This window comes from Scyliorhinus torazame, chromosome 24, assembly GCF_047496885.1.
Source record: "Scyliorhinus torazame isolate Kashiwa2021f chromosome 24, sScyTor2.1, whole genome shotgun sequence".
NCBI classification, from domain to species: domain Eukaryota; kingdom Metazoa; phylum Chordata; class Chondrichthyes; order Carcharhiniformes; family Scyliorhinidae; genus Scyliorhinus; species Scyliorhinus torazame.
Window position 1 is genome coordinate 48,508,459 of NC_092730.1, and position 27,514 is coordinate 48,535,972.

The window sequence follows — 27,514 nt, forward strand, 5'->3', positions numbered from 1 at the left end:
ACACACCAGTAACTGAGTGGTAAATAATGCTTTATCTTTCACAGAGGGACAATGAGAGACAGTGTGACACACACTCACTATTTCTCTGGCAAACACTAACTCTCACACACACTCACACACACTCACACACACTCACTCTCTCACACTCCTAGTCCCTCTCTCTCAGACTGCCTCACACATGGACACACCAGTCACTGAGCAGTAAGCATGTGTTATATATCGCAGAGGGACAGTGAGGGTAAAACACACTCTCGCCACTCTCACACTTAAGTAACTGAGCAGTAAGCAGTAAAATATATTATATATGATAGCCAGACAGTGAGGATAAACACACTCGCACACCAGTAACTGAGCAGTAAAATATGTGTGAAATATCACAGAGACAATGAAGGTAAAACACACACACACTCACGCAGACTATTTCTCACACTCGTACACTCTTGCAGACATAGTGACACATTCCCTCGCACACACTTCCTCACACACACTCACATATTCACAAACTTTGATATTCACACACTCTTTGACACAACAGTAACTGAGCAGTACACAGTAAAATATGCATCATATATCACAGAGACCGTGATGGTAAAACACACTCTCTCTCTCTCTCTCACACACACACACCCCAGTAACAGAGCAGCAAGAGTAAAATATGTGTTACATATCAAAGAGTGACAATGTAAAATACAGAGGCTCACTCGCTCACACACGCACTCTCTCACACACCCACTCTCTCTCTCACAAACGCACTCTCACACACACCCACTCTCTCACAAACACACTCACACACACATCCACTCTCTCTCTCTCTCACACACCAACTCTCTCACTCACACACACATCCACCCACTCTCTCTCACACACACCCACTCTCTCACACACCCACTCTCTCTCACACACACCCACTCTCTCACACACCCACTCTCTCACACACCCACTCTCTCATACACACCGACTCTCTCACACACACACACACACTCTCTCACATGCACCCACTCTCTCTCACACGCACCCACTCTCTCTCACGCACCCACTCTCTCACACACACCCACTCTCTCTCTCACACACCCACTCTCTCTCTCACACACCCACTCTCTCTCTCACACACCCACTCTCTCTCTCACACACCCACTCTCTCTCTCACACACCCACTCTCTCTCACACACACCCACTCTCTCTCACACACACCCACTCTCTCACACACACCCACTCTCTCTTGCACACATGCACTCTCACACACACCCACTCTCTCACAAACACACTCACACACACATCCAGTCTCTCTCACACACACACACACTCTCTCACACACACCCACACTCTCTCACACACACCCACTCTCTCTCACACGCACCCACTCTCTCTCACACCAACTCTCTCTCACACACCCACTCTCTCTCTCTCTCACACACCCATTCTCTTTCACACGCACCCATTCTCTTTCACACGCACCCACTCTCTCTCACACACAGACACCCACTCTCTCTCTCACAGACCCACTCTCTCTCTCACAGACCCACTCTCTCTCTCACAGACCCACTCTCTCTCTCACAGACCCACTCTCTCTCACACACCCACTCTCTCTCACACACACACACACTCTCTCTCTCACACACACACACTCTCTCTCGCACACACCCACTCTCACTCGCACACACCCACTCTCACTCGCACACACCCACTCTCTCTCGCACACACCCACTCTCTCTCACACACACCCACTCTCTCTCACACACACCCACTCTCTCTCACACACACCCACTCTCTCTCACACACCCACCCACTCTCTCTCACACACCCACTCTCTTTCACACGCACCCACTCTCTCTCACACACACCCACTCTCTCTCACACACACACTCTCTCTCACACACAACCACTCTCCCTCACACACACACACTCTCTCTCACACACAACCACTCTCTCTCACACACAACCACTCTCTCTCGCACACACCCACTCTCTCTCTCTCACACACACACCCACTCTCTCTCTCACAGAGCCACTCTCTCTCACACACACACACTCTCTCTCACACACACCCACTCTCTCTCACACCCACCCACTCTCTCTCACACACACCCACTCTCTCTCACACACACCCACTCTCTCTCACACACACCCATTCTCCACACACACCCACTCTCTCTCACACACATCCACTCTCTCTCACACACACACCCACCATTTTCACTTGCCTTTAATGTGACAGGTGAGCCTGCTTGGTCCCCACGATCTCACTTGCTTTGTTATTCAATGTTACATTTCTGATAATGACTCCAGCTGATGATTTAAGATCTCACTGCATCCGTTGAAAAAAATACAGAGGTTTGTCCTGGAACTCGCCCTGCTTACTCTTCAAATGTCTTTGACATTTTGAGGGTTTTAAACTTTCACTTGCCAGTAATTCCCGACATGTAACACCCATGAAATTTGACTCCTGATTGCAGTGGCTCAATTTATAAACCCACCCCTCAAATACTCATCATTGTGCTGCTTTGTTCCTGTTTTCAGCTTCTTCATGGGTTGTTCACCAGAGGCCCTGGAGTTCACTCCAGCACTGCTGGCAGCTGCAAAATGGAGGAATCTCACTCGCGCCCAGAACACGTGATGTCAGCGTACGGGGCGTGTGACCTGCTCGCTGGCGCCACCTCCGGTGGGAGGACTCCAGAATTTGCTGAACAAAACTGGCCCGGGACAGCGCACTGACATCAGCAGGAGCCAGTCCAACTTGCTGGGCTCCAGGCCTGCGCACTGCTTGATAAGAGACGCATGCGCGGAATGGCCGACAATCTCAAACGTCCATCATGGTTGGCATTTGTAAACACTAGTCGTGACCATTGGCCATTCCTTCCGCGATCTGGATAACTACCACCCTCCTGAAACCTTCCTGAGATCCACCCACAGGTCACGACCCTGAGCTTGAAAACCCCGGGCCTATGATATCCTTGTCTCTATTCGCTGAGGCACAGAGTTTAAGAAAAGGCAGGTTATGCTGGAACTGTATAAAACATTGGTTAGGCCTTAGCTAGAGTAATACTCACACTCACACTGTATCAGAGAGTGAGTAAATCCCACACACACACTGTATCAGAGAGTGAGTAAATCCCACACTCACACACTGTATCAGAGAGTGAGTAAATCCCACACTCACACACTGTATCAGAGAATGAGTAAATCCCACACTCACACTGTATCAGAGAGTGAGTAAATCCCACACTCTCACACTGTATCAGAGTGAGGAAATCCCACACTCACGCACTGTATCAGAGTGTGAGTAAATCCCGCACACACTGTATCTGAGAGTGAGTAAATCCCACACACACACTGTATCAGAGAGTGAGTAAATCCCGCACACACTGTATCAGAGAGTGAGTAAATCCCACACTCGCACACTGTATCAGAGTGAATAAATCCCACACTCCCACATTATATCAGACAGTGAGTAAATCCCATACTCACACTGTATCAGAGAGTGAGTAAATCCCACACTGTATCAGAGAGTGAGTAAATCCCACACTCACACACTGTATCAGAGAGTGAGTAAATCCAACACACACACTGTATCAGAGAGTGAGTAAATCCCACACTCACACACTGTATCAGAGAGAGAGTAAATCCAACACACACTGCATCAGAGAGTGAGTAAATCCCACACTCACACAGTGTATCAGAGAGTGAGTAAATCCCACACTGTATCAGAGAGTGATAAATCCCACACTCACACACTGTATCAGAGAGTGAGTAAATCCAACACACACTGTATCAGAGAGTGAGTAAATCCCACACTCTCACACTGTATCAGAGAGTGAGTAAATCCCACACTCACACACTGTATCAGAGAGTGAGTAAATCCCACACACACACACTGTATCAGAGAGTGCGTAAATCCCACTCTCACACACTGTATCAGAGTGAGTAAATCCCACACACACACACTGTATCAGAGAGTGAGTAAATCCCACACTCACACACTGTATCAGAGTGAGTAAATCCCACACTCACACTGTATCAGAGAGTGAGTAAATCCCACACTCACACAGTGTATCAGAGTGAGTAAATCCCCCACACACACACTGTATCAGAGTGAGTAAATCCCACACTCACACACTGTATCAGAGAGTGAGTAAATCCCACTCTCACACACTGTATCAGAGTGAGTAAATCCCACACTCACACACTGTATCAGAGAGTGAGTAAATCCCACACTCACACAGTGTATCAGAGAGTGTGTATATCCCACACTGTATCAGAGAGTGAGTAAATCCCACACACTCACATATTACAAGGCACTCACAGTTCCTGAAGGATTCCCACAGTCTCTCTGTGCTGAAGGGTCCCTCTCACCGACAGCCAGGTACTTTTCCCGGTGGATCTTTACACACTGACAAACTGGGACTGGAGACATTCTTTCTGAAATGTATTTCCTGTTTGTAATAAGATTGTAATTTGAGGTTGATGATTGGTGCCAAATCCTAATTCTGATTGGTCTGTTTTTTTATCCAGTCAAATAAACAGAATATAACTGGCTGTCCTCATTCTTACAATGTCCAATCACAATCATTCCTTTCCCCATTCCTTATTAGCATAGATGTGAGGCTCTGTCTATTTAATCAGCGCTCGGAAGAGGTTTGCTTTATTTCTGGGTGATATTGACGATGGCTGACGAGAAGAAACCAACATCGAAACCAGCTTCCAAGAAGGGAGCCAAGAAAGTCATTAAGAAACCGGCAGTAAAGGGCGGCAAGAAGCGGCGAAAGTCGAGGAAGGAGAGTTACTCCATCTACATCTACAAAGTGATGAAGCAGGTTCACCCCGACACCGGCATCTCCTCCAAGGCCATGAGCATCATGAACTCCTTCGTCAACGATATTTTCGAGCGCATCGCGGGTGAGGCTTCCCGCCTGGCCCATTACAACAAGCGCCACACCATCAGCTCCCGGGAGATCCAGACCGCCGTGCGCCTGCTGCTGCCCGGGGAACTGGCCAAGCACGCCGTGTCGGAAGGGACAAAGGCGGTGACCAAGTACACCAGCTCCAAGTAAAACTGTTCTCAAACTCATCAAAACCCAACGGCTCTTTTAAGAGCCACCCACAATTTCTGGAAAGCTGCCAAACCATCGTTTTAAAATTAGTATTAGACTATGAATAGCCAAATCGGTTCAAATAGGGTTTCACTGGAACATAACATCCTGGGTGATGTCGTTATCGCCCGGTCGATCTTCGTGCCTTGAAAAAAGTCTCATCATTTAGTGACTGCTCGGTGTCCCTGTGTCTTTGGTTTCTGACTTGGTCATATTCGGTCCCTGTCGCTAGATTTGGAGAGACAATAGAACTCCAAAACCTCCCTTTCAATTTGTGTTCAGGTTTCCAAAAACCTCCCTTTCTATTTCAGGCTTCCTCAATAACCGATCAGTTTATTGAGAGCACACCAGTGTTGTGGGAAAACTCCATTTCAATACTGACACGAGCTCCAAATTGCTCACTCCACTTTTAACACTGAAGTAGTCTACAATATGGAATTTTTAAAATAAGGTTTGTAGTTGGCTGTGAATTAGACATTCTGTCTGCGGCTGAGAGCGTTTTAAACAGCAGCCAGATTAAACTCAATTGGACTCCAGATTGTAAAAATCTGTGGAGACAGTTTCGGATTAAATGCCCCTTTTATAAATCCGAAACTTTTCCACAGATTCTCCCAGACATGCTGAGTTTATCCAGCATTTCTCTTCAATTCACATTTGCAGCATCCACATTTACTCCACTTTTAACACTGAGGAAGCGGGAGCAGTCTACAATGGGAACAAATGTTATAGTTTGCAGATGGCTATAAAATAGACACTGCCGACGGCTGAAAGCGTTTTAAACAGCAGCCGGATTAAACCTGTGGAGACAGTTAACGTTTCGGATCTAAACGTCCCTTCTACAGATCTTAAACGTTTCTCTCCACAGATTCTCCCAGATATGCTGAGTTTATCCAGCATTTTCTCATTAATTCACATTTGCGGCATCCGCGTTATTTTGCTTTAATTTATTTTGGGATTGTTCTGTTAGAGAGAAAACCCGAAATCAGAAACTGACAGATAAAGGGAAACTAGACTCGGGAAAGAGAGAAAATCCAACAATCTTATACTCAAAACTCAAATGATTTATTCACATGTTTTACGGTCCCTGTTCAATTTTATCTCTTTTATCTTTTCGCGCTCTTTTAAGCTTTAAAATAAATATTCGGTTGGAATCTGAACATTTGGCGCCCAAACTTTCCGCCCTCAGCACCGTGGAGTCTCCTGATTGGTGCTTCAAACAGACATCTGATTGGTCAGTTTGTGCCAGGCTGCACAATGTTGTTCAGATAACCAATCAGCAATGTGTGCACCGCCATTCCTCCTGAAGCTATAAGAGAAGTGAATGTGGGCGGGTTTCCTCATTGTGTGAAAGTGTTTGTGAGATTGGGACAATGTCTGGAAGAGGAAAGACCGGCGGTAAAGCTCGGGCCAAGGCCAAGTCTCGCTCCTCCCGGGCTGGACTGCAGTTCCCGGTGGGCCGTGTTCACAGGCACCTGAGAAAGGGCAACTATGCCCAGCGTGTGGGGGCCGGAGCCCCGGTCTATCTGGCTGCTGTGCTCGAGTATCTGACCGCTGAAATCCTCGAGCTGGCCGGCAACGCGGCCCGGGACAACAAGAAGACCCGCATCATCCCCAGGCACCTGCAGCTGGCCGTCCGCAACGACGAGGAGCTCAACAAGCTGCTGGGAGGGGTGACCATCGCTCAGGGCGGGGTGCTGCCTAATATCCAGGCCGTGCTGCTGCCCAAGAAAAGCAGCGCTGGCGCCGGCAAGAAGTGAAGCGACCATTCTTTAATCTAATAACACAAAGGCTCTTTTCAGAGCCACTCACTTTATCGGAAAAAGGGTGACCTGGAACCGATCCGCTTAGTGTCGTGTTTGTGAGAATTTCCCAGAGGCTTCCGGCTGGAATGGTTTATTTCGCCTCCTTACTCGTAAACCAGCTCGGTACATTATTGCTGCTGCCATTCTCAGGTCAGTGCTCTCAATGTGAGGATTTGGGCGGCTCTGAAAAGAGCCTTTGGGTTTTGTTAAATTGTCAAATGGATTTTCTCAGCCGCCGAATCCATAGAGAGTGCGGCCCTGGCGTTTGAGAGCGTAAACCACATCCATGGCGGTGACGGTCTTGCGCTTGGCGTGTTCAGTATAGGTGACCGCGTCCCTGATCACATTCTCCAGGAAAACCTTCAGCACCCCGCGAGTCTCCTCATAGATCAAACCCGAGATGCGCTTGACGCCGCCACGGCGAGCCAGGCGGCGGATTGCTGGTTTGGTGATGCCCTGGATGTTATCACGAAGCACTTTGCGGTGCCGCTTTGCTCCGCCTTTGCCCAGTCCTTTGCCTCCTTTCCCTCTGCCAGACATGATGCTTGTTCAGTCAAATCGCTGCTGAATGAGAGACGAGCTGCTGCTCTTTCCTTTATTATACAGCCCGCCCCGACCTGACTGAGAGAGAGAGGCGGGGAGCAGACTGAGTGACAGACAGAGCAGTGAAATGTCTTTGATCATCCAGCTCCTCCTCCTGCCTGCTCCAACCCACATTTTATATTCCAAACATAAGTGAAATGAGCGCGCTGAACAACACGTACAACTGCAACATGATGGGCTGCACAACTGCAACATGATGGGCTGCACAGTGGTCAGCACTGCTGCCTCACAGCGCCAGGGACCCTGGTTCACTCTGACCCTGACATTCTGTGTCTGTGTGGGTTTCCTCCCACAGTCAAAGATACGCAGGTTCGGTGAATTTGCCATGCTAAATTAGCCCTTTGTGTCTCCGTGTGTGTGTTAGGTGGAGTTGCGAGGGAGTGGGCCTGGGTAGGTTTGCTCTTTCAGAGAGTCGCTGTGGACTCGATGGACTGAATGGCCTCCTGCACTGTCGTAATTATATGGGAAGGATCTCGGTGTTGCTGGACGTGGCGCAGGTCTGGCCCATTCCCCAGTCCTGCGCGCAGCAGTCACCCGAGCCACCATCAAGTTCATCTGGAGATCACAGGGACCCATATACAAACAGAAGGGACAGCATGTACAAATCTCTGGATAATGGAGGGAGAAACATACACAAGGCTGGCCTCCCCCTGATGTCCACCTTTGTGTGTGGCTACATCAAGCTGTGCGTGGATCCCCAGTACACAAACACCAAGTGTCACTACGTACTGAGGTTCTACCTGTCCCCGGTGTTACGAACGATGGGTCTGGCCTCATTGCCGCAGGATGCTCTGGTAGTTGGACCATATCGTAACACCTGTCCCTCATGGAAACATTTGTTCAGGAAAACACCTTTGACCACAAGGCGATCAAGCAGTGGTCTGCACGTAATGTCCTCGAGGCCCTTCGGGAAAAAGAGATGGTGGATCATGTCAGATGGTTCCCCTGAGCGGACTCTCAGAGGCATCTGGCAGATCATCTCATCACCAGAACTTTCAAACAAGCACCAAGCTTGGCTGGTGGTGAGCAGGGCTCTCCCGGGAGATCCTTCCTGCACTCCCGAAGTCTCAACGCCGTCACACGCTGCCCTCGAAGTGGCTGGGGGAGGGTGGGGGGTGCAAAATGGTCACTCGCCTCCATGTGGAATGTGCCTTTCCAAATAAGGTCTGGAGAGTGAAAGTTCATGGATGACACCAAGGTTGGTGGGAGTGGCAGAGAGTGTTGAGGATTGTCAGAGGATACAGCAGGACATACATAGGATGGAGACTTGGGCAGAGAAATGGCAAATGGAGTTTAATCTGGACAAACGGGAGGTAATGCATTTTGGTAGGTTTAACATAGAGGGGAAATATACCGTAAATGGCAAAATTCTTAGGAATACATAAAGTCGGAGAGATCTGGGCACGCAGGTCCACAGATCTTTGAAGGCGGCAACGGAAGTGGACAAGGTTGTCAACAAAGCAGACGGAATGCCAGCTTTCATTGGACGGGGCATTAAGTATAAAAACTGGCAAGTTATGCTACAGCTGTACAGAACCTTGGTAAGGACGCACTTGGAATATTGTGCACAATTCTGGTCGCCACCTTACCAGAAGGCTGTGCAGGCTTTGGAGAGGATGCAGAGGAGGTTTATCAGGCTGTTGCCTGGTCTGGAAAGTGAGCTTTACGGAGAGGCTGAATAGACTCGGACTGTTTTCATTAGAAAGACGGAGGTGTGATCTGATAAAGGCCAACAAAATTATGAGCGGCATGGACAGAGTGAATGGGCAGGCAATCTTTCCCAGGGTGGAGGGGCCAGTCACCAGGGGGCATAGATTTAAGGTGCACAGGGTAAAGTTTACAGAGGATGTGCGAGGCAGGTTTTTTACGCAGACAGTGGGGAGAGCATGGACCGCGTTGCCAGGGTAGGTTGTGGAAGCAGCTACATGATGGCGGTCAAAAATCATCTTGACATACACATGGATCGGATGGGTAGAGAGGGATACGGCACAAGGAAGTGCTGAGGGTTTTGGCAAAGTTTGGTATCATGACCGGTACAGGTTTGGTCGGCCGAAGGTCCTGCTCCTGTGCTGTATTGTTCTTCGTTTAAGAGATGCAGTGGGATTTGTCCAGGTTCAGCCCGAGCAGCTCTGTGACACAGGATTCTGTGCTCTACGGGCTATTCCCAGGGGGACACACTGAGACAAACATCAACTGCTGCTGGAGGATCATAAACTCGGTGAAAGACTCTCTTTGGTCTGCCCGTAACCTGTTGATCTTCCAGGGTAAAGAATTGGCCTCGACTGAGTGTTGCAGTCTGGCACATTCCAAAGTCCAGGACTACGTGCTGAGGGACGCACTCAAGCTTGGGGTACCCGGCACCAAGGCTCAATGGAGAAAGGCCACTGTGATGTGGAAAGGCCACTGTGTAGGTTTTTGCAGCAAATGTACACCAAGAGGCTGGTAACCGGGTAAAACCCCGTGTCTGTGTGAGTAACACTAAAGAGGGGCTGGTAACTGTGTAAAATCCACCTCGTATGTGTGATTAACACTAAATGTTTAAAATTATTGAAGCTTTACAGGGTGGAACATGACTGATGTAAATATTTTGAGAAGAATTGTAATGTAAATATTGAAATGTGTGTAATGTCCTCATTATCCAACTGAAGAAATTCAAGTAAATCTGGAGCTCTGGAGAAAATGTAAATATTATTGTACGAAACGATGTTATTGTGATGACAATTTGAAATGTTTGACCATGTTTATTTCAAGGGATTTTATAAATGAAGTATATTTTTGAAAATAAATTGTGTGCTTCTATGAAAAATGAAGTCAGTCAGTGAAATGGTAGTTTGCAGAAAGTGTGAGTTTGAGGGGCTGAGTGACAGTGTAATAACAAACAAGCTGCAGGCAATGACTGCAAATTGAACCTCACATTGGGACAAACAGACAGCTACAAAGGTAATTGGTTGAGCCCGAGGGCGCAGGGCCATTTGCAGCCACACACACAGTCCCCCCAACACGGGCTCTCTAGGATGTTTTGCTCTCTATGCGATGACAGTGAAATGGGGAATTGATTCTCAACGCGGAATTGCTGGGGGATCTGCGCATGCCCGGCGTAACCGCTTGCCTGTCGTCATTCAGATATTTAGAGCACATGCGCAGCCCCTCTCCCGCACACTCCATTTGGTCAGTGAGTGGAATCGCTTTGTTGAAACTGAGTGAAATGTCAATGTCAGGGCCCAGGTCAGCGAGGAAACAGCGTTCTCATTGCAGCAGCACATCCATCTGGGAGTGTGAGCAAAGAGGCTCAGAGATCATTACTGACTCGGGGGGTGTTCAGGGAAAATCGGGCGCTGTTTTGCAAGAGGCGCAGCGGAGCACGATCTTGTTCCGGGACTTGGAGTGAACGGGGGGGGGGGGCGGGAGGGAGAGCTTTTTCTGGGCCTGGCTTATTTGTCTGATTCTGGGTTAGGATTTGGAGAGTATTTTCTTTATTTTACTGATTATCAGTTGAAAGAATAGATTGATCTATCATTGGCCTCATCTGACCCTAACTTACAAGAATTTTGTTTTTCTTCTTCCTCGTTCAACAGATGAAAAGATGAGTTCCAAGATGATGATGATGATTCCTCAGCAACATGAATGTACAGCCGTCTCCTTCTAACTGACTGTAAGTACAATATTAATCCAACATTGCAGAGACACAGACACAACATCAGCTCCACCGTCACAGAGCAGAAGCAGTCAGATTCGCAGAGACCTCAAGTCCCAGATGAACATGTCCAATCCAACAGTCCTCATTATCCAATTGAAGAAATTCAAGTAAATCTGGACTTCTGGAGAAAATGTAAATATTATTTACAGATACACGAGAGGACAGGTGGGATAATTTTCCACAATTCACCCCTACTCTCTCATGGAATGTTGGATCAACTTTTGACAACAGCGTTTCATCTGTAAAGTAATCAGTATAGTATTAATTAGGCTATAGATTCAGCAATCAATGTGCAAGTATCCATTGGCACTTTTTTTAAAACTTTCTTAGTTTAAAATATATCAGAAGCAAAGCACTTGAATAAGGCATTAACAGAAAAATGATGCATTTACATTGTTCTCCAAAGGGACACTTATCAAATTGTCAGGCCATCCTTTCATCTCACAAGTTGTGAACCTTTGGTACAAGTAAAAGGTCGGATAGTACAGCTTATTGAAAAGTGCAGAAATAATCATAAACTTCTACCGAGATACCTCCCAAAAAAATATATAAAATTCCCATCCAAATATCTCACACAATCTCAGATGTAATGGTACAGTGTCATTCTCATGAAACAGACATGGAAATAGATCATTTAACATATCAATGTTAGCACTAAAAGTAATAATGGAGGATGAATACTGAACAGAATGTTCACCCTTAACTCACAAAACAGATATTGACAAGTACAGAAAACACAGTAAAATCTTGCACATCAGAGAGGTGGACAGACTGAGATTACCTGTCCTCTCGTGTATCTGTAAATAATATTACAGATAGAGATTAAACCCAGAATCCCATAACAGAGACAGACAGCTACAAATGCAAGCACAGAGACAGAGTGTTAGTGAGTCAAATTAAGTTTTCCCCTAACACTTGACCTATAACAAAGACAGACAGCTACCGTGGAATACACACACACACATTCAGACACCAACAACTGAGCAAGAAGCAGTAAAATATGCCATATATCATAAATAGACAGTGAGGGTAAAACACACACTCGCGTTTTCTCATGCACATGCTCACTCACAAGTAACTCAGCAGGAAGCACTATATATGCAGTGAATATCACAGGGAGTCTGAGGGTGAAACACACACACACCAATAACTGAGCATTTAGCAGTAAAATATGTCATATATCGCACACAGAAACAGAGAGGTTTATACACACTCACTCACACTCTGTCTCTCATACACTCACACACATCCATGCACTGTCTCTCCCACACACTCACAAATCAATAACTGAGCAGTAATCAAGAATATATTAATTGTATATCACAGAGACTGTGAGGTTAATACACACTCACTCACACTCTCTCTCTCACACACACATTCTCCCTCTCTCACACACACACACCAGTCACTGAGCAGTAATCAATTAAATATGCAATATATACCACAGAGATACAGTGAGGGTAAAACATGCACTCACTCTCTCACTCACACTCTCACTCAGTCACACAGCAGTAACTTTGCAGTAAGCTGTAAAATATGTGAGTGTGTGTGCTTTACCCTCACTGTCTCTCTATGATGTATAACACATTTTACAGCTTACTGCTCAGTTACTGCTGTGTGACTGAGTGAGTGTGAGTGAGAGAGTGAGTGCATGTTTTACCCTCGCTGTATCTCTGTGGTATATATTGCATATTTAATTGATTACTGCTCAGTGACTGGAGTGTGTGTGTGTGTGTGTGAGAGGGAGAGAGTGTGTGTGTGTGCTGTGAGCAGTAAAATATTTGTTATAAATCAGAGAGAATCAGTGAGGGTCTTTTTCTTTTTAATCATTGAATTTACAGTGCAGAAGGAGGCCATTCAGCCCATCGAGTCTGTACCGGCTCTTGGAAAGAGCATCCTACTTAATCCCACACCTCCACCCTATCCCCATAACCCAGTAACCCCACCCAACACTAAGGGAAACTTTGGACACTAAGGGCAATTTATCATGGCCAATCCACCTAACCTGCACATTTTTGCATTTTGGGAGGAAACCGGAGCACCCGGAGAAAACCCACGCACATACGGGGAGGATGTGCAGACTCCGCACAGACAGTGACCCAAGCCGGAATCGAACCTGGACCCTGGAGCTGTGAAGCAATTGTGCTATCCACAATGCTACCGTGCTGCCCTTTTTAAGAAACAGATAGATTTAGCACTCAGGACGAAGTGTATCAAAGGAGATGGGGGGCGGGGGGGAGGGGGTAAAACACTCTCTCTCATAGAAACCCTACAGTGCAGAAGGAGGCCATTCAACCCATCGAGTCTGCATTGACCTTTTGAATGAGCAGGCTACCCGAAGACCAATCTCCCACGATCTCGTTGTAACCCTACCGAGGGACAGTTTAGCCTATTGAACCAACCTAACCTGCACATCTTTGGACTGTGGGAGGAAACTGGAGCACCCGGAGGAAACCCAAACTCCGCACAGACAGGCGCCTGAGGTCAGAATCAAACCCAGCCTCTGGTGCTGTGAGGCAGCAGTGCTAACCACTGTGCCACCCTGCTGCCCATCAGCAGCACATCCACTTTTCACCCTGTTGCTCTCACACACATTCACCATCCCTCACACATACTCACAGACTCACCCTCTCACACACACTCTCACACACCAGGAATTGAGCCATAAGCAGTAAAATATGTGTAATACATCACAGAGATGGTGAGGATAAAACTTACACTCAATCTCTCTCACACAGACACTGGCACTCACACACACCATTAACTGAGCAGTACGCTGTAAAATATGTGTCTATATCATAGAGAGACAGTGAGGATAAAAATCTCACCCACACTCCCTCCATCTCACACACACTATCTCACTCATGCTCTCCCACACACACACACATTAATTGAGCAGTAAGCTGTAAAATATTTGTTATATAATCACAGAAAAACACACACTCGCACACTGTCACACACACGCTATCTCTCACACACAGATGCTCCCTCTCTCATACACACGCACAGACTCTCTTTCACACACACTCAGTCACTCTCACTCACACACATACCGGTGGTAAGCAGTTAAATATGTCTAACACATTAACACAACAATAACTGAGCAGTAAGATATGTTTTATTTCATAGAAACACTGAGCATAAAACTCACACTTCCACTCACACACTCTCACTCACCAGCAACAGTGGCACAATAATCATTAAATATCAACTCTGTCTCTCTCTCCTCTCTCTCACACACACCCATTCACTCTCACACACCAGTAACTGAGCAGTAAGTATTAAAATATGTGATATATATATCATCGAGAGACATTAAGGATAAAACTCGCACACACTCTCTCTCACACGCCAGCAACTGAACAGTAAGAATAAACACACACACAGTCACTAATATACTCACACACTCTCGCTCACACACCCACACACCAGTAACTGAACAGTAAGCAGTAAAATGTTCATTATATATTGCAGAGAGACATTGAGGTTAATATGACTCTATCTTCTAATAATCTTTATTGTCACAAGTAGGCTTCCATTAACACGGCAATGAAGTTCCTGTGAAAATCCCCTAGTCGCCACATTCTGGCACCTGTTTGGGTACACGGAGGGAGAATTCAGAATGTCCAAATTACCTAACAGCACATCCTTTGGGACTATCTATCCATGAGTGCGTGTAGTAACCTCACTGTCTCTCTGTGATATATAATGAATAGTCTTGTGCTTCCTGCTCAGTTACAGGTCTGTGTGTGTGAGAGATAGTGAGTGTTGAGAGTGAGAGTGTGTCTTTACCCTCACTGACTCTTTATGCTATATAACTCATATTTACTTCTCTCACACACATTCTGTCTCTCACACACTCATACGCTATCTCATTCACACACTCACACCAGTAACTGAGCGGAAAAATATGCATTATCTATCGCGGAGAGACAGTGCCGGTAAAACACACTCTCACTCTATTTCTCTTGCAAACACTAACTCTCCCACACACTCACGCTCTCTCTCTCTCACTCTTGCTGCTTCTTTCGCAGACTCTCTCTCACACACACACATACACACCAGTCACTGAGCAGTAAGCAGTTAAATATGCGTTTTATATCGCAGAGGGTCAGTGGGGGTAAAACACACATTCGCACATCAGTAACTGAGCAGTAAAATATGTGTTTTTTATCACCGAGACAATGAAGGTAAAACACACACACACTCACACAGACTATTTCTCCCACTCAGACACTCCCAAACACACAGTGACACATTCTCTCACACACACTCTCATATTCACATACTCTCATACTCACACACTCTCATATTCACACACTCTCACAACAGTAACTGAGCAGGGAGCAGTAAAATATGCATCATATATCACAGAGACAGTGATGGTCAAACACATTCTCACCACACACCCCAGTAACTGAGCAGCAACAGCAAAATATGTGTTATATATCAAAGAGAGACAATGAGGGTTAAATACACATAGGCTCACTCGCTCCCTCACCCGCTCTCTCTCACGCACACCCGCTCTCTCTCACGCACACCCGCTCTCTCTCACGCACACCCACTCTCTCTCACGCACACCCGCTCTCTCTCACGCACACCCGCTCTCTCTCACGCACACCCGCTCTCTCTCACGCACACCCGCTCTCTCTCACGCCCACACCTGCTCTTTCTCACGCACACCTGCTCTCTCTCACGCACACCTGCTCTCTCTCACGCACACCCGCTCTCTCTCACGCACACCCGCTCTCTCTCTCGCACACCCGCTCTCTCTCACACACACCCACTCTCTCTCACGCACAACCACTCTCTCTCACGCACAACCACTCTCTCTCACGCACACCCACTCTCTCTCACGCACAACCACTCTCTCTCTCACACACCCGCTCTCTCACACACCCGCTCTCTCTCTCACGCACACCCGCTCTCTCTCACGCACACCCGCTCTCTCTCACGCACACCCGCTCTCTCTCACGCACAACCACTCTCTCTCACGCACACCCACTCTCTCTCACGCACAACCACTCTCTCTCTCACACACCCGCTCTCTCACACACCCGCTCTCTCTCTCACGCACACCCGCTCTCTCTCACGCACACCCGCTCTCTCTCACGCACACCCGCTCTCTCTCACGCACACCCGCTCTCTCTCACGCACACCCGCTCTCTCTCACGCACACCCGCTCTCTCTCACACACTCGCTCTCTCTCTCACACACCCACTCTCTCTCTCACACACCCGCTCTCTCTCACGCACACCCGCTCTCCTCATGCACACCCGCTCTCCTCATGCACACCCGCTCTCTCTCTCATGCACACCCGCTCTCTCTCATGCACACCCAGTCTGAAACATATCAATGACTGAGCAGCAAACACTAATATATGCATTATATACCACAGAGACAGTGAGGAGAAAACTGATACCCACACACACACTTCTGCTCACACTCTCTCGCTCACACACACACACCGGTAACAGAATATTACAATGTGTTAGACATGACTGAGAGATCTCACACACACTCTCACACACACCAGTAAGTATCATATATCACCGAGAAACAATGAGGGCAAATCACAACTTCACACTCTCATACAGACACTATCTCTCACACACACCAGTCACTGAGCAGTAAGCAGTTAAATATGCATTGTATGTCTCAGGGGGACAGTGAGGGTAAAACACACTCTCGCCACTCTCACATACTCACACACTCCAGCAACTGATCAGTGAGCAGCAAAGTATTTTGTATATGATAGACAGACAGTGAGGATAAAACACACACTCGCACACTCTCCAACACCTGTTACTGAGCAGTAAAATGTGTTATATATCACAGAGATGATGTGGAGATGCCACCGTTGGACTAGGGTGAGCACAGTAAGAAGTCTTACAACACCAGGTTAAAGTCCAAAAGGTTTGTTTCGAAGCACCACCTGTGGGACTTGAACCTGGTGTTGTTAGAACACAGAACAGTACAGCACAGAACAGGCTCTTCGGCCCTCGATGTTGTGCCGGGCTTTGTCCGAAACCAAGATCAAGCTATCCCACTGCCTGTCATTCTGGTGTGCTCCATGTGCCTATCCAATAACCGCTTGAAAGTTCCTAAATGTCCGACTCCACTATCACAGCACGCAGTCCATTCCACACTCTAACCACTCTCTGAGTAAAGAACCTACCTCGGATATCCCTCCTATATCTCCCACCCCAAACCTTATAGTTATGCCCCCTTGTAACAGCTACATCCACCCGAGGAAATAGTCTCTGAACGTCCACTCTATCTATCCCCCTCATCATCTTTCAACCTCGATTAAGTCGCCTCTCATCCTCCTTCGCTCCTATGAGAAAAGCTCTAGATTCATCAACGTTTCCTCATAAGACCTACCCTCCAATCCAGGCAGTATCCTGGTAAACCTCCTCTGCACCCTTTCCAATGCTTCCCCATCCTTCCTATAATGAGGTGACCAGAACTGCACACAATACTCTAAATGTGGTCTCATCAGGGTCCTGTACAGTTGCAGCATAACCCAACGGCTCTTAAACTCAAGCCCCCTGTTAATAAAAACTAACACACTATAGGTCTTTTTCACGGCTCTGTCCACTTGAGTGGCAACCTTCAGAGATCTGTGGACATGAACCCCAAGACCTCTTTGTTCCTTCACATTCCTCAGAACCCTGCCGTTGACCCTGTAATCCGCATTCAAATTTGTCCGACCAAAATGAATCACCTCGCACTTAGCAGGGGTTAAACTCCATCTGCCATTTTTCGGCCGAGCTCTGCATCATATCAATGTCTCTTTGCAGCCTACAACAGCCCTCCACCTCATCCACTACTCCACCAATCTAGGTGTCATCAGCAAATTTACTGACCCACCCTTCAGCCCCCTCCTCCAAGTCATTTATTAAAATCACAAATAGCATAGCCCCTCTCTTCGGTGAATACTGAAGAAAAGTATTCATTCAACGCCTCTCCTGTCTCTTCTGATGCCACACAGAAATTTCCACTACTGTCCTTGACCGGCCCTAACCTCACCCTGGTCATTCTTTTATTTCTCACATAAGAGTAAAAAGCCTTGTGATTTTCCTTGATCCGACCCGCCAAGGACTTCTCATGCCCCCTCCTAGCTCTCCTCAGCTCTTTTTTAAGCTAGTTCCTTGCTACCTTCTAACCCTCAAGCAACCCTACTGAACCTTGTTTTCTCATCCTTACATACGCTTCCTTTTTCCTCTTGACAAGACATTCAACCTCTTTTGTGAACCATGGTCCCCTCTCACGGCCATTTGCTCCCTGCCAGACAGGGACATACCTATCAAGGACACGCAGTATTTGTTCCTTGACCAAGCTCCACTTTTCATTTGTGCTTTTCCCTGACAGTTTCTGTTCCCATCTTATGCTTCCTAATTCTTGCCTAATCACATCATCATGAACCCTCCCACAATTATTTTATTTTATTTTAAAACATTTTTATTGAAGGTTTTCATAAAATATCAATAACAAAATGAAAAAGAAACCCACCAGGGTAAAGTACAAAACACAGTCCAGAAAAACAACCCTCCATATCCCCCTCCCCCCCCCCCCTGTACATGAATAATATTACATACATAATCAGGTATGTTCCAGAAACATATATACAGACAGATTCAAAGATGCCAGACAATCTTTACAGATCCAGAGATGGGGTAAGCCCAGGTTAAAGGGTTTTGAATTGTGTCACAATTCACTTGACACAATTCACACCTCTTTAACCTGGGGTTACCCCATCTCTCGATCTGTAAAGATTTAATGAAATGAAAAAAAATGAAATTTAAATCGCTTATTGTCGCAAGTAGGCTTCAATGAAGTTATTGTGAAAAACCCCTAGTCGCCACATTCCGGCGCCTGTTCGGGGAGGCTGGTACGGGATCATCTGCTAATGCTCACATTCCAAGCATTGTCTGGCATCTTTGAATTTGTCTATATATATGTTTCTGGAACATACCTCCACATTCACCTGAGGAAGGTGCAGCGCTCCGAAAGCTAGTGACATCGAAACAAACCTGTTGGACTTTAACCTGGTGTTGTAAATCCCTCTGTGGTGAAGGGTCCCTCTCACCGACAGCCAGGTCACTTTCCCCGGTGGATCTTTACACACTGACAAACTGGGACTGGAGACATTCTTTCTGAAATGTATTTCCTGTTTGTAGTAAGCTGGTTTCTGATTGGTGGAAAATCCTAAATCCGATTGGACTGTTGTTATATCTAATCAAATAAACAGAACATAACTGGCTGTCCTCATTCTCACAATGTCCAATCACAATCATTCCTTTCCCCATTCCTCATTAGCATAGATGTGAGGCTCTGTCTATTTAATCAGCGCTCGGAAGGGGTTTGCTTTATTTCTGGGTGAAATTGAAGATGGCTGACGAGAAGAAACCAACATCGAAACCAGCTTCCAAGAAGGGAGCCAAGAAAGTCATTAAGAAACCTGCAGTAAAGGGCGGCAAGAAGCGGCGAAGGTCGAGGAAGGAGAGTTACTCCATCTACATCTACAAAGTGATGAAGCAGGTTCACCCCGACACCGGCATCTCCTCCAAGGCAATGAGCATCATGAATTCGTTCGTCAGCGATATTTTCGAGCGCATCGCGGGTGAGGCTTCCCGCCTGGCCCATTACAACAAGCGCCGTACCATTAGCTCCCGGGAGATCCAGACCGCCGTGCGCCTGCTGCTGCCCGGGGAACTGGCCAAGCACGCCGTGTCGGAAGGGACAAAGGCGGTGACCAAGTACACCAGCTCCAAGTAAAACTCCACAATGGACTGAAAACCACCCCAAACACAACGGCTCTTTTAAGAGCCACCCACAATCTCTCTGAAAAAGCTGCACCATCTTTTCCCGCATTGACTTGATGAGAAATCTCTTTGTGGAGGAGAGAGATTTGTCCCGTTCCAGAATGTTGTGAATGTGGCTTCATACCCGCCCGTCACAGACAGTTTCACACAGAAGAGAATCAAACTGAATTGAGAGCCGATTTTAAACGCAGTCTGGCATTTGTGACGGACAATGAGGAGAAACACAATTTCGGGAGGGAATTATTTCAATTTAATGATAACTATATTCAGAGTTTAACAACTGGTGAGTTAAACTCATATGGAAATTACTATTTTTTCTCTCGGGTGATGTGTTTCCCGCTCTCGGGACACAGTAAAGGCGGGAATGAAGAGGTTATTTTCGCGCTGATCTGTTTATTCCGCAGTTTTCCCAAGGACGGAATCATCGAGATTTGAGCACACACAGGACCTGAGTCCAATGTAACGCTTTAAGATCTGCCTCTCCCCGGCCCTCCCTATTCTCCGGACACAAAGCTGCCTGTTCCACCGGCTGGATAGAGTCGGGGATTCTCTCCACACTTCCCAGTGTAACATTCCCGGCCGCTTTCAGGAGAGGCTCAGAAATCAGCCCTTTCCCTCTGTCCCTGTGAAGCCTGTGTGAAGGAGTTGGTTGGTAATCTCTGTTTCTGCTTTTGCAGTGAGCTGAGATTTGCTCCGTTTTAAATTGCTGAACGGGGTCTTATTACCACCGGTTACAGATAAGAGATTGACAAATTAAAACTGTTCCGAAAATAGCGCCCGGATTCTGGGATGGAAAAATCAATAAACAGATCACCAAGTGTGAGATTCAAATAGTTTCCTGAACATGGAGCCGTTCCGTTATTTGGGATTTTCCTGCACTGAAATTGGCGGGAGTTTCGAATTTGAAAATGTCAGCCAATCAAAACCTCCACATTCTTCTCCCTGGCCTGTGATTGGTTAATTGTTGACTGTACTTGAGTTTTAAAATATAATTTGTTTCCACAGACAAAAACCAGAATATTCTGAAGATGAATAAATGTGATGTTTCCTCCACACAAGTTACAGGGAAGAGTGTCGCCAGCTCCTTCCCACACACAATCCGTACATTGTCACTGACAGAGCAAAGAGACACAGACAGGTCATCAGTTCCACAGTCTCAGGCAGCAGAAACAGTTCCAGAGACACATTTTCAACCCATCAATCAAACAGCAGGAGAGACAGACGCTGTGTCCATGTCACCCTAACACAGTACCACTGACAGGAGGCCCCATAAATCCCAGTGCAAATTCTCACCCATTCTCATCATCACTGTATCAATGGAGCAGCTTAGTGAAATAATCAACATCAGAGACAACTGACACATGGATTCCGGTTTAGAATTACACAATTAACCGTAATAATGTACTCTGAGATTCGAGTGAAATACCAGCCACACCACTCACATCAGGGGTGGCTGTACTAATCCTCAGACTGTGTCCTCACAAATACATGAGCTGCAAACACAAATATCAGGTGCATTCTCAGATTGAGATATGCTGAAAGCGACAAAGATACAAACTCTGATTCTCGTTTAAAACTCACCTAATTTATGAAAATAAAAGATGCAATATAATTTCGCTGACTATGAACTGAGCTGTAACTTGCAAACTATTGCAAAATCCTCACTCACTCTGTTCCGGATGGAAGATACTGCAGCAATTCCAGACTGTGGTCCATTTTACATTCATGTCAAAATTCTGACTCAGAATCAGACTGAGTCTCACAGATCAAATCAATGTGTACAGCCTGAGTTAAACTTCCAGAGCAATCCAGTATCAGGTTGAAGGTTACATTATCTTTCACAATTGTGTTCTGATATTAAATGCTGGTCCAAAACTATCACACATTGTTTGCTTCAAACCTCCCAAAGCAATGGTTTCTTTCTGTGCTGGAAATTTACGTGGAATGAATGCAAACTTATAAACTGTCCCAGAGATTGAAAGGTCGCATCCTGAACCGCATCCTCCCACTGAGTCACAGAGCCTGACAGGTACAGGATAATCCTCAAACACGTGTTCAGACTAAGATCCATCATGACACTGAGTCCTGGAGCATGACAGATTCAGGATTATTCTCAAACGGTTGTTCAGAGTAAGATGCTGAAAGACACTGTACTCACTCATAAATAGCAATCACAAAAAGCAATCAGACTCAACAATTGTACCTCTGAGAGATTTAGAAATGGTTAAAAGACTCTCAGAGAGGAAACAATAATGACATACAATCACACGTATACACACAGTGTACAGGCCCACACACATTATACACAGAGTTGCACACACACAGACACACAAACATACACACACAGGTATATACACGTGTACACACACAGTACACAGAGTCACACGCATTATACACACACAGTTGTACACACCCGCAAACACAGGTATACAGACACAGGCACATAAACATTCACACATATTCTCAGATATACACACATATATAGAAACACGCATGTACAGACAGAGATATACACAATGACAGATACATTACATCAGAGAAATAAAATTAATCCAGCTACAGTGAAGTAACAGAGATATAGTTCTAATACAGGATGGTGAGTGGCTGGAGTAGAGCCTCCAGGTCGCGGTGTCGCTATGTGTTGGCCGCCCTTGTAGTATATATAAATGATTTGGAGGAACATGTAACTGGTCTGATTAGTAAGTTTGCAGACGACACAAAGGTTGGTGGAATTGCGGATAGTGATGAGGACTGTCAGAGGATACAGCAGGATTTAGATTGTTTGGAGACTTGGGCGGAGTGATGGCAGATGGAGTTTAATCCGGACAAATGTGAGGTAATGCATTTTGGAAGGTCTAATGCAGGTAGGGAATATACAGTGAATGGTAGAACACTCAAGTGTATTGAAAGTCAAAGAGATCTAGGAGTACAGGTCCACAGGTCATTGAAAGGGGCACCACAGATGGAGAAGGTAGTCAAGAAGGCATACGGCATGTTTGCCTTCATTGGCCGGGGCTTTGAGTATAAGAATTGGCAAGTCATGTTGCAGCTGCATAGAACCTTAGTTAGGCCACACTTGGAGTATAATGTTCAATTCTGGTCGCCACACTACCAGAAGGATGTGGAGGCTTTAGAGAGGGTGCAGAAGAGATTTACCAGAATGTTGCCTGGTATGGAGGGCATTAGCTATGAGGAGCGGTTGAATAAACTCGGTTTGTTCTCACTGGAATGAAGGAGGTTGAGGGGAGACCTGATAGAAGTCTAAAAAATTATGAGGGGCATAGACAGAGTGGATAGTCAGAAGCTTTTCCCCAGGGTCGAGGGGTCAATTACTAGGGGGCATAGGTTTAAGGTGAGAGGGGCAAGGTTTAGAGTAGATGTCCGAGGCAAGTGTTTTACGCAGAGGGTAGTGGGTGCCTGGAACTCGCTACCAGGGGAGGTGGTGGAAGCAGGGATGATAGTGGTATTTAAGGGCATCTTGACAAATACATGAATAGGATGGGAATAGAGGGATCCGGACAGCGTAGAAGATTGTAGTTTAGTCGGGCAGCATGGTCGGCACGGGCTTGGAGGGCCGAAGGGCCTGTTCCTGTGCTGTACATTTCTTTGTTCTTTGTTCACTCTAGATGGTGGTGGATGTGGGTTTGGAAGGTGTTGCCAAAGGGGCCTTGGTGACTTCCTGCAGTGAATCCTGTCGCTGGTATACACGCTGCCACTCTGCATCAGTGCTGGAGCGAGTGAGTGTTTATGGATGGGGTGCCGATCAAGCAGGATGCCTTGTCCTAGATGGTGTCAAACCTATTCAGTGTTGTTGAAATTGCAACTATTAAAGGAAATGGAAATTATTCCAATACATTCCTGATTTATGCTGTGTCGACAGGGTTTGGGGAGTCAGGGAGTGAGTGCCTCGCCACAGGAGTCCGAGTCTTTGGCTTGCCTTCTAGCCACAGTATTTATATGAACAGTTCAGTTTCTGCCCAATGACAATCAGTCAGATGTTGGCAGTGGGGTTTCAGTGATGGGAATTCCGGTGAATGTCAAGGGGCGATGGTTAGATTTTCACGTATTAGAGATGGTCTTTGCTTGGAACGTTTCAGCCCAAGCCTGGACATTGTCCAGGATTGCTGCATTTGGACATGGACTGTTTCATTAACAGAGGAGTTGTGAATGGTGCTGAACATTCTGCAATCATGGAAAGCCTGTGTGTGTTTGCAGCATTTACAGCGTGTGTCCCTGTGTGAGTAAATGCCATTTCAGACATTGGTTGCACAAATTAAGTGTTTGCTGGAACCCCCTTCCAGCCGAGTAAAAACCCGTTTCCTGGAAAGAAATGTCAGATATACTTGTGGCGAGAAGCTAAATGTTTCTTTTTACTGTAACGGAAAGTATAAAAAAAACAACTAGCGGAGAATGGTTTCGATCCATCGACCTCTGGGTTATGGGCCCAGCACGCTTCCGCTGCGCCACTCTGCTCTAATGGTTTTTATTGCGTTGAAGCGACACAATTCCTCACTTCGGCAGTGTTGTTCATCAGGACCACATGTGCTCGACAGCTCACCCTGGCGGCACAATTCCACTGTGTAACTCACCAACAATTGAACACACGCAGCAGCTGGACACTGTCACCTTACACAAGATAACACACAAGCTTCGACTGACTGATCATATATAGAAAGTGTTCCCATTAAGTTCCAGTGTTCTCTGTCTTCAGGTGACGCCCCGGAGGACTGGAGAATAGCCAATGTTGTTCCTTTGTTTAAGAATGGGAGCAAGGATAATGCAGGTACCTACGCGCCGGTGAGCCTTACGTCAGTGGTCGGGAAATTACTGGAGAGAATTCTTCGAGACAGGATCTACTCCCATTTGGAAGCGAATGGACGTATTAGAGAGAGGCAGCACGGTTTTGTGAAGGGGAGGTCATGTCGCACTAACTTGATAGAGTTTTTGGAAGATGATTGATGCATGGAGGGCAGTGGATGTTGTCTATATGGACTTCAGTAAAGCATTTGACAAGGTCCCTCATGGCAGACTGGTACAAAAGGTGAAGTCACATGGGATCAGGGGTGAGCTGGCAAGATGGATACAGACCTGGCTAGGTCATAGAAGGCAGAGAGTAGCAATGGAAGGATGCTTTTCTAATTGGAGCGCTGTGACTAGTGGTGTTCCGCAGGGTTCGGTGCTGGGACCTTTGCTGTTCGTCGCATATATAAATGATTTGGAGGAAAATGTAACGGGTCTGATTAGTAAGTTTGCAGACGACAAAAAGGTTGGTGGAATTGCGGATAGCGATGAGGACTGTCAGAGGATACAGCAGGATTTAGATTGTTTGGAGACTTGGGTGGAGAGATGGCAGATGGAGTTTAATCCACAGGTCATTGAAAGGGGCAACACAGGTGGAGAAGGTAGTCAAGAAGGCATACGGCATGCTTGCCTTCATTGGCCGGGGCATTGACTATAAGAATTGGCAAGTCATGTTGCAGCTGTATAGGACCTTAGTTAGGCCACACTTGGAGTATAGTGTTCAATTCTGGTTGCCACACTACCAGAAGGATGCGGAGGCTTTAGAGAGGGTGCGGAAGAAGAAATTTGCCAGGATGTTGCCTGGTATGGAGGGCATTAGCTATGAGGAGCAGTTAAATAAATTTGGTTTGTTCTCACTGGAACGACGGAGGTTGAGGGGTGACCTGAAAGAGGTCTACAAAATTATGAGTGGCATAGACAGAGTGGATAGTCAGAGGCTTTTTCCTAGGGTAGAGGGGTCAATTACTGGGGGGCATAGGTTTAAGGTGTGAGGGGCAAGGTTTACAGGAGATGTACGAGGCAGGTTTTTTACACAGAGGGTAGTGGGTGCCTGGAACTCGCTGCCAGATGAGGTGGTGGAAGCAGGGGCGATAGTGACATTTAAGGGCATCTTGACAAATACATGAATAGGATGGGAATATAGGGATACGGACCCAGGAAGACTAGAAGATTTTAGCTCAGATGGACAGCATGGTCGGCACAGCTTGGAGGGCCGAAGGGCCTGTTCCTCTGCTGTACTTTTCTTTGTCTTTGTTCTTTGTTCTAAAATCTCCCCTCTTTCCTCTTGTGTAACTGTGTTATCTGCATCTTCACTCTGTTATTGACAGGTCTTCCCTGATGTTAATTAAACTGCTTTCCGATATTTAAGTATATTCTCTCCCGCTGAACTGTGATTTCTACTGTGGAACCGAGATCTCTACTGTGTAACTGCTCTCTGCTGTGGAATATGATCTCTGCTGTGAACAGTGCTCTGCTGGGGAACGGCGACCTCTCCTGTGGAAATGTGCTCTCTGCTGTGTTACTGTGTTCTCTGCTGTGAAACTGTGCTCTCTGCTGTGTTACTGTGTTCTCTGCTGTGGGACTGTGTTCTCTGCCGTGAACTGTGCGCTCTGCTGAGAAACTGCGATCTCTCCAGTGGAAATGTACTCTCTGCTGTGAAACTGCTCTCTGCAGTGGAAACGTGGACCAGATGTGATGCAGCTGAGGATGCTGAGTGATGTAACGTGGACATGGTGAAGTTACTGTCCAGAAACTTCCGAATTCTATTTTTGTTTTTAATGGACCGCTACAATCCACGTGTTTATTCTAGGACACAACAATGAATTAAAATGAATCAGTGCTGAGCAGATTCTAACATCCCACACCTCCAGTCTGTTCTTATTGAGAACCCCGTCCTCGATGGAAGCTTTTGCTCTCCGGATCACATCACCGCCTCCTGGGAATACAGCAGCGATACCTCCAAGATCTGATCTGTAACAGAATCACAGAATAATACAGTGTCCCCTTGTGACTGAGGGGAACAGGTGCTCCCTATCCGCCCTGTCTATATCTAACATAATCTTGTACACCTCGATGAGATCACCCCTCAATCATCTCTGTTCCCGCGAGAGAGAGAAAACAAGCCTATCCACCTCTCTTCATATCCTAAATGCTCCATCCCAAGCAACATCCTGCTGAATCACCTCTGCACCCCATCCAGTGCAGTCACATATTTCCTAGAATGTGGTGACCAGAATTGCACACGGTACTCCAGCTGTGACCTCCCCAACATTCTATACAACTCCACCATGACCTCTCTGCTTTTGTAATCCATACCCCGAATGATAAAGACAAGTATCTCAAATGTCTTTTCCACCACCCTATTAACCTGCCCTTCTGCCTTCAGAGATCTCTGGACAAACACTCCAAGGTCCGTTTGTTCCTCAGGACTTCCCAGTGTCAGGCCATTCACATTAATCCAATAATAATAATATAATATTCTTTATTGTCACAAATAGGCTTATATTAACACTACAATGAAGTTACTGTGAAAACCCCCCTACCAAATGGATCACATCTAATTTTTCAGCGTTAAATTCCATCAGCCACTTTTCTGCCCATTTGACCATCCCGTCTGTATCTTCTTGTAACTCAAGACACTCAACCGCACTGTGAGCTTGAAACTCAGTGAAAGGATTTCACCCTCCTCTCGGAATC

The 27,514-nt window shown here is 46.5% G+C and overlaps 2 protein-coding genes across 6 annotated transcripts in view; both read left to right on the forward strand.

The window, feature by feature from the left end:
• LOC140399823 (histone H2B-like) overlaps positions 1 to 5,048 on the forward strand; it is a 62,645-nt gene extending 57,597 nt beyond the window's left edge. The window contains exon 4 of the mRNA XM_072489273.1: positions 2,518 to 5,048. Within this exon, the coding sequence (XP_072345374.1) occupies positions 4,662 to 5,048 (387 nt within the window). The 5' untranslated portion in view covers positions 2,518 to 4,661. The remainder of the gene's footprint in view (positions 1 to 2,517) is intronic.
• Positions 5,049 to 11,058: 6,010 nt separating this feature from the next.
• LOC140400050 (histone H2B-like) lies at positions 11,059 to 26,629 on the forward strand. Of its 5 annotated transcripts, none has more exons than XR_011938006.1 (3): positions 11,066 to 11,144; positions 24,729 to 24,800; positions 26,146 to 26,629. XR_011938006.1 is itself a non-coding variant. In XM_072489532.1 (2 exons), the coding sequence occupies exon 2, from the start codon at positions 19,584 to 19,586 to the stop codon at positions 19,968 to 19,970; it is 387 nt and encodes a 128-aa protein (XP_072345633.1). In that variant the 5' UTR covers positions 11,059 to 11,144; positions 19,512 to 19,583; the 3' UTR covers positions 19,971 to 21,079. The 5 variants fall into 5 exon arrangements, 1 of the variants encoding a protein (XP_072345633.1); XR_011938008.1 differs by having other exon boundaries at positions 26,187 to 26,629; XM_072489532.1 differs by lacking the exons at positions 24,729 to 24,800; positions 26,146 to 26,629 and adding an exon at positions 19,512 to 21,079 and having other exon boundaries at positions 11,059 to 11,144.
• Positions 26,630 to 27,514: the final 885 nt, after the last annotated feature.

What these genes read in the sequence shown, in the direction of transcription:
- LOC140400050 (XM_072489532.1), top strand. Translation starts at nt 19,584, where the DNA reads ATGGCTGACGAGAAGAAACCAACATCGAAACCAGCTTCCAAGAAGGGA.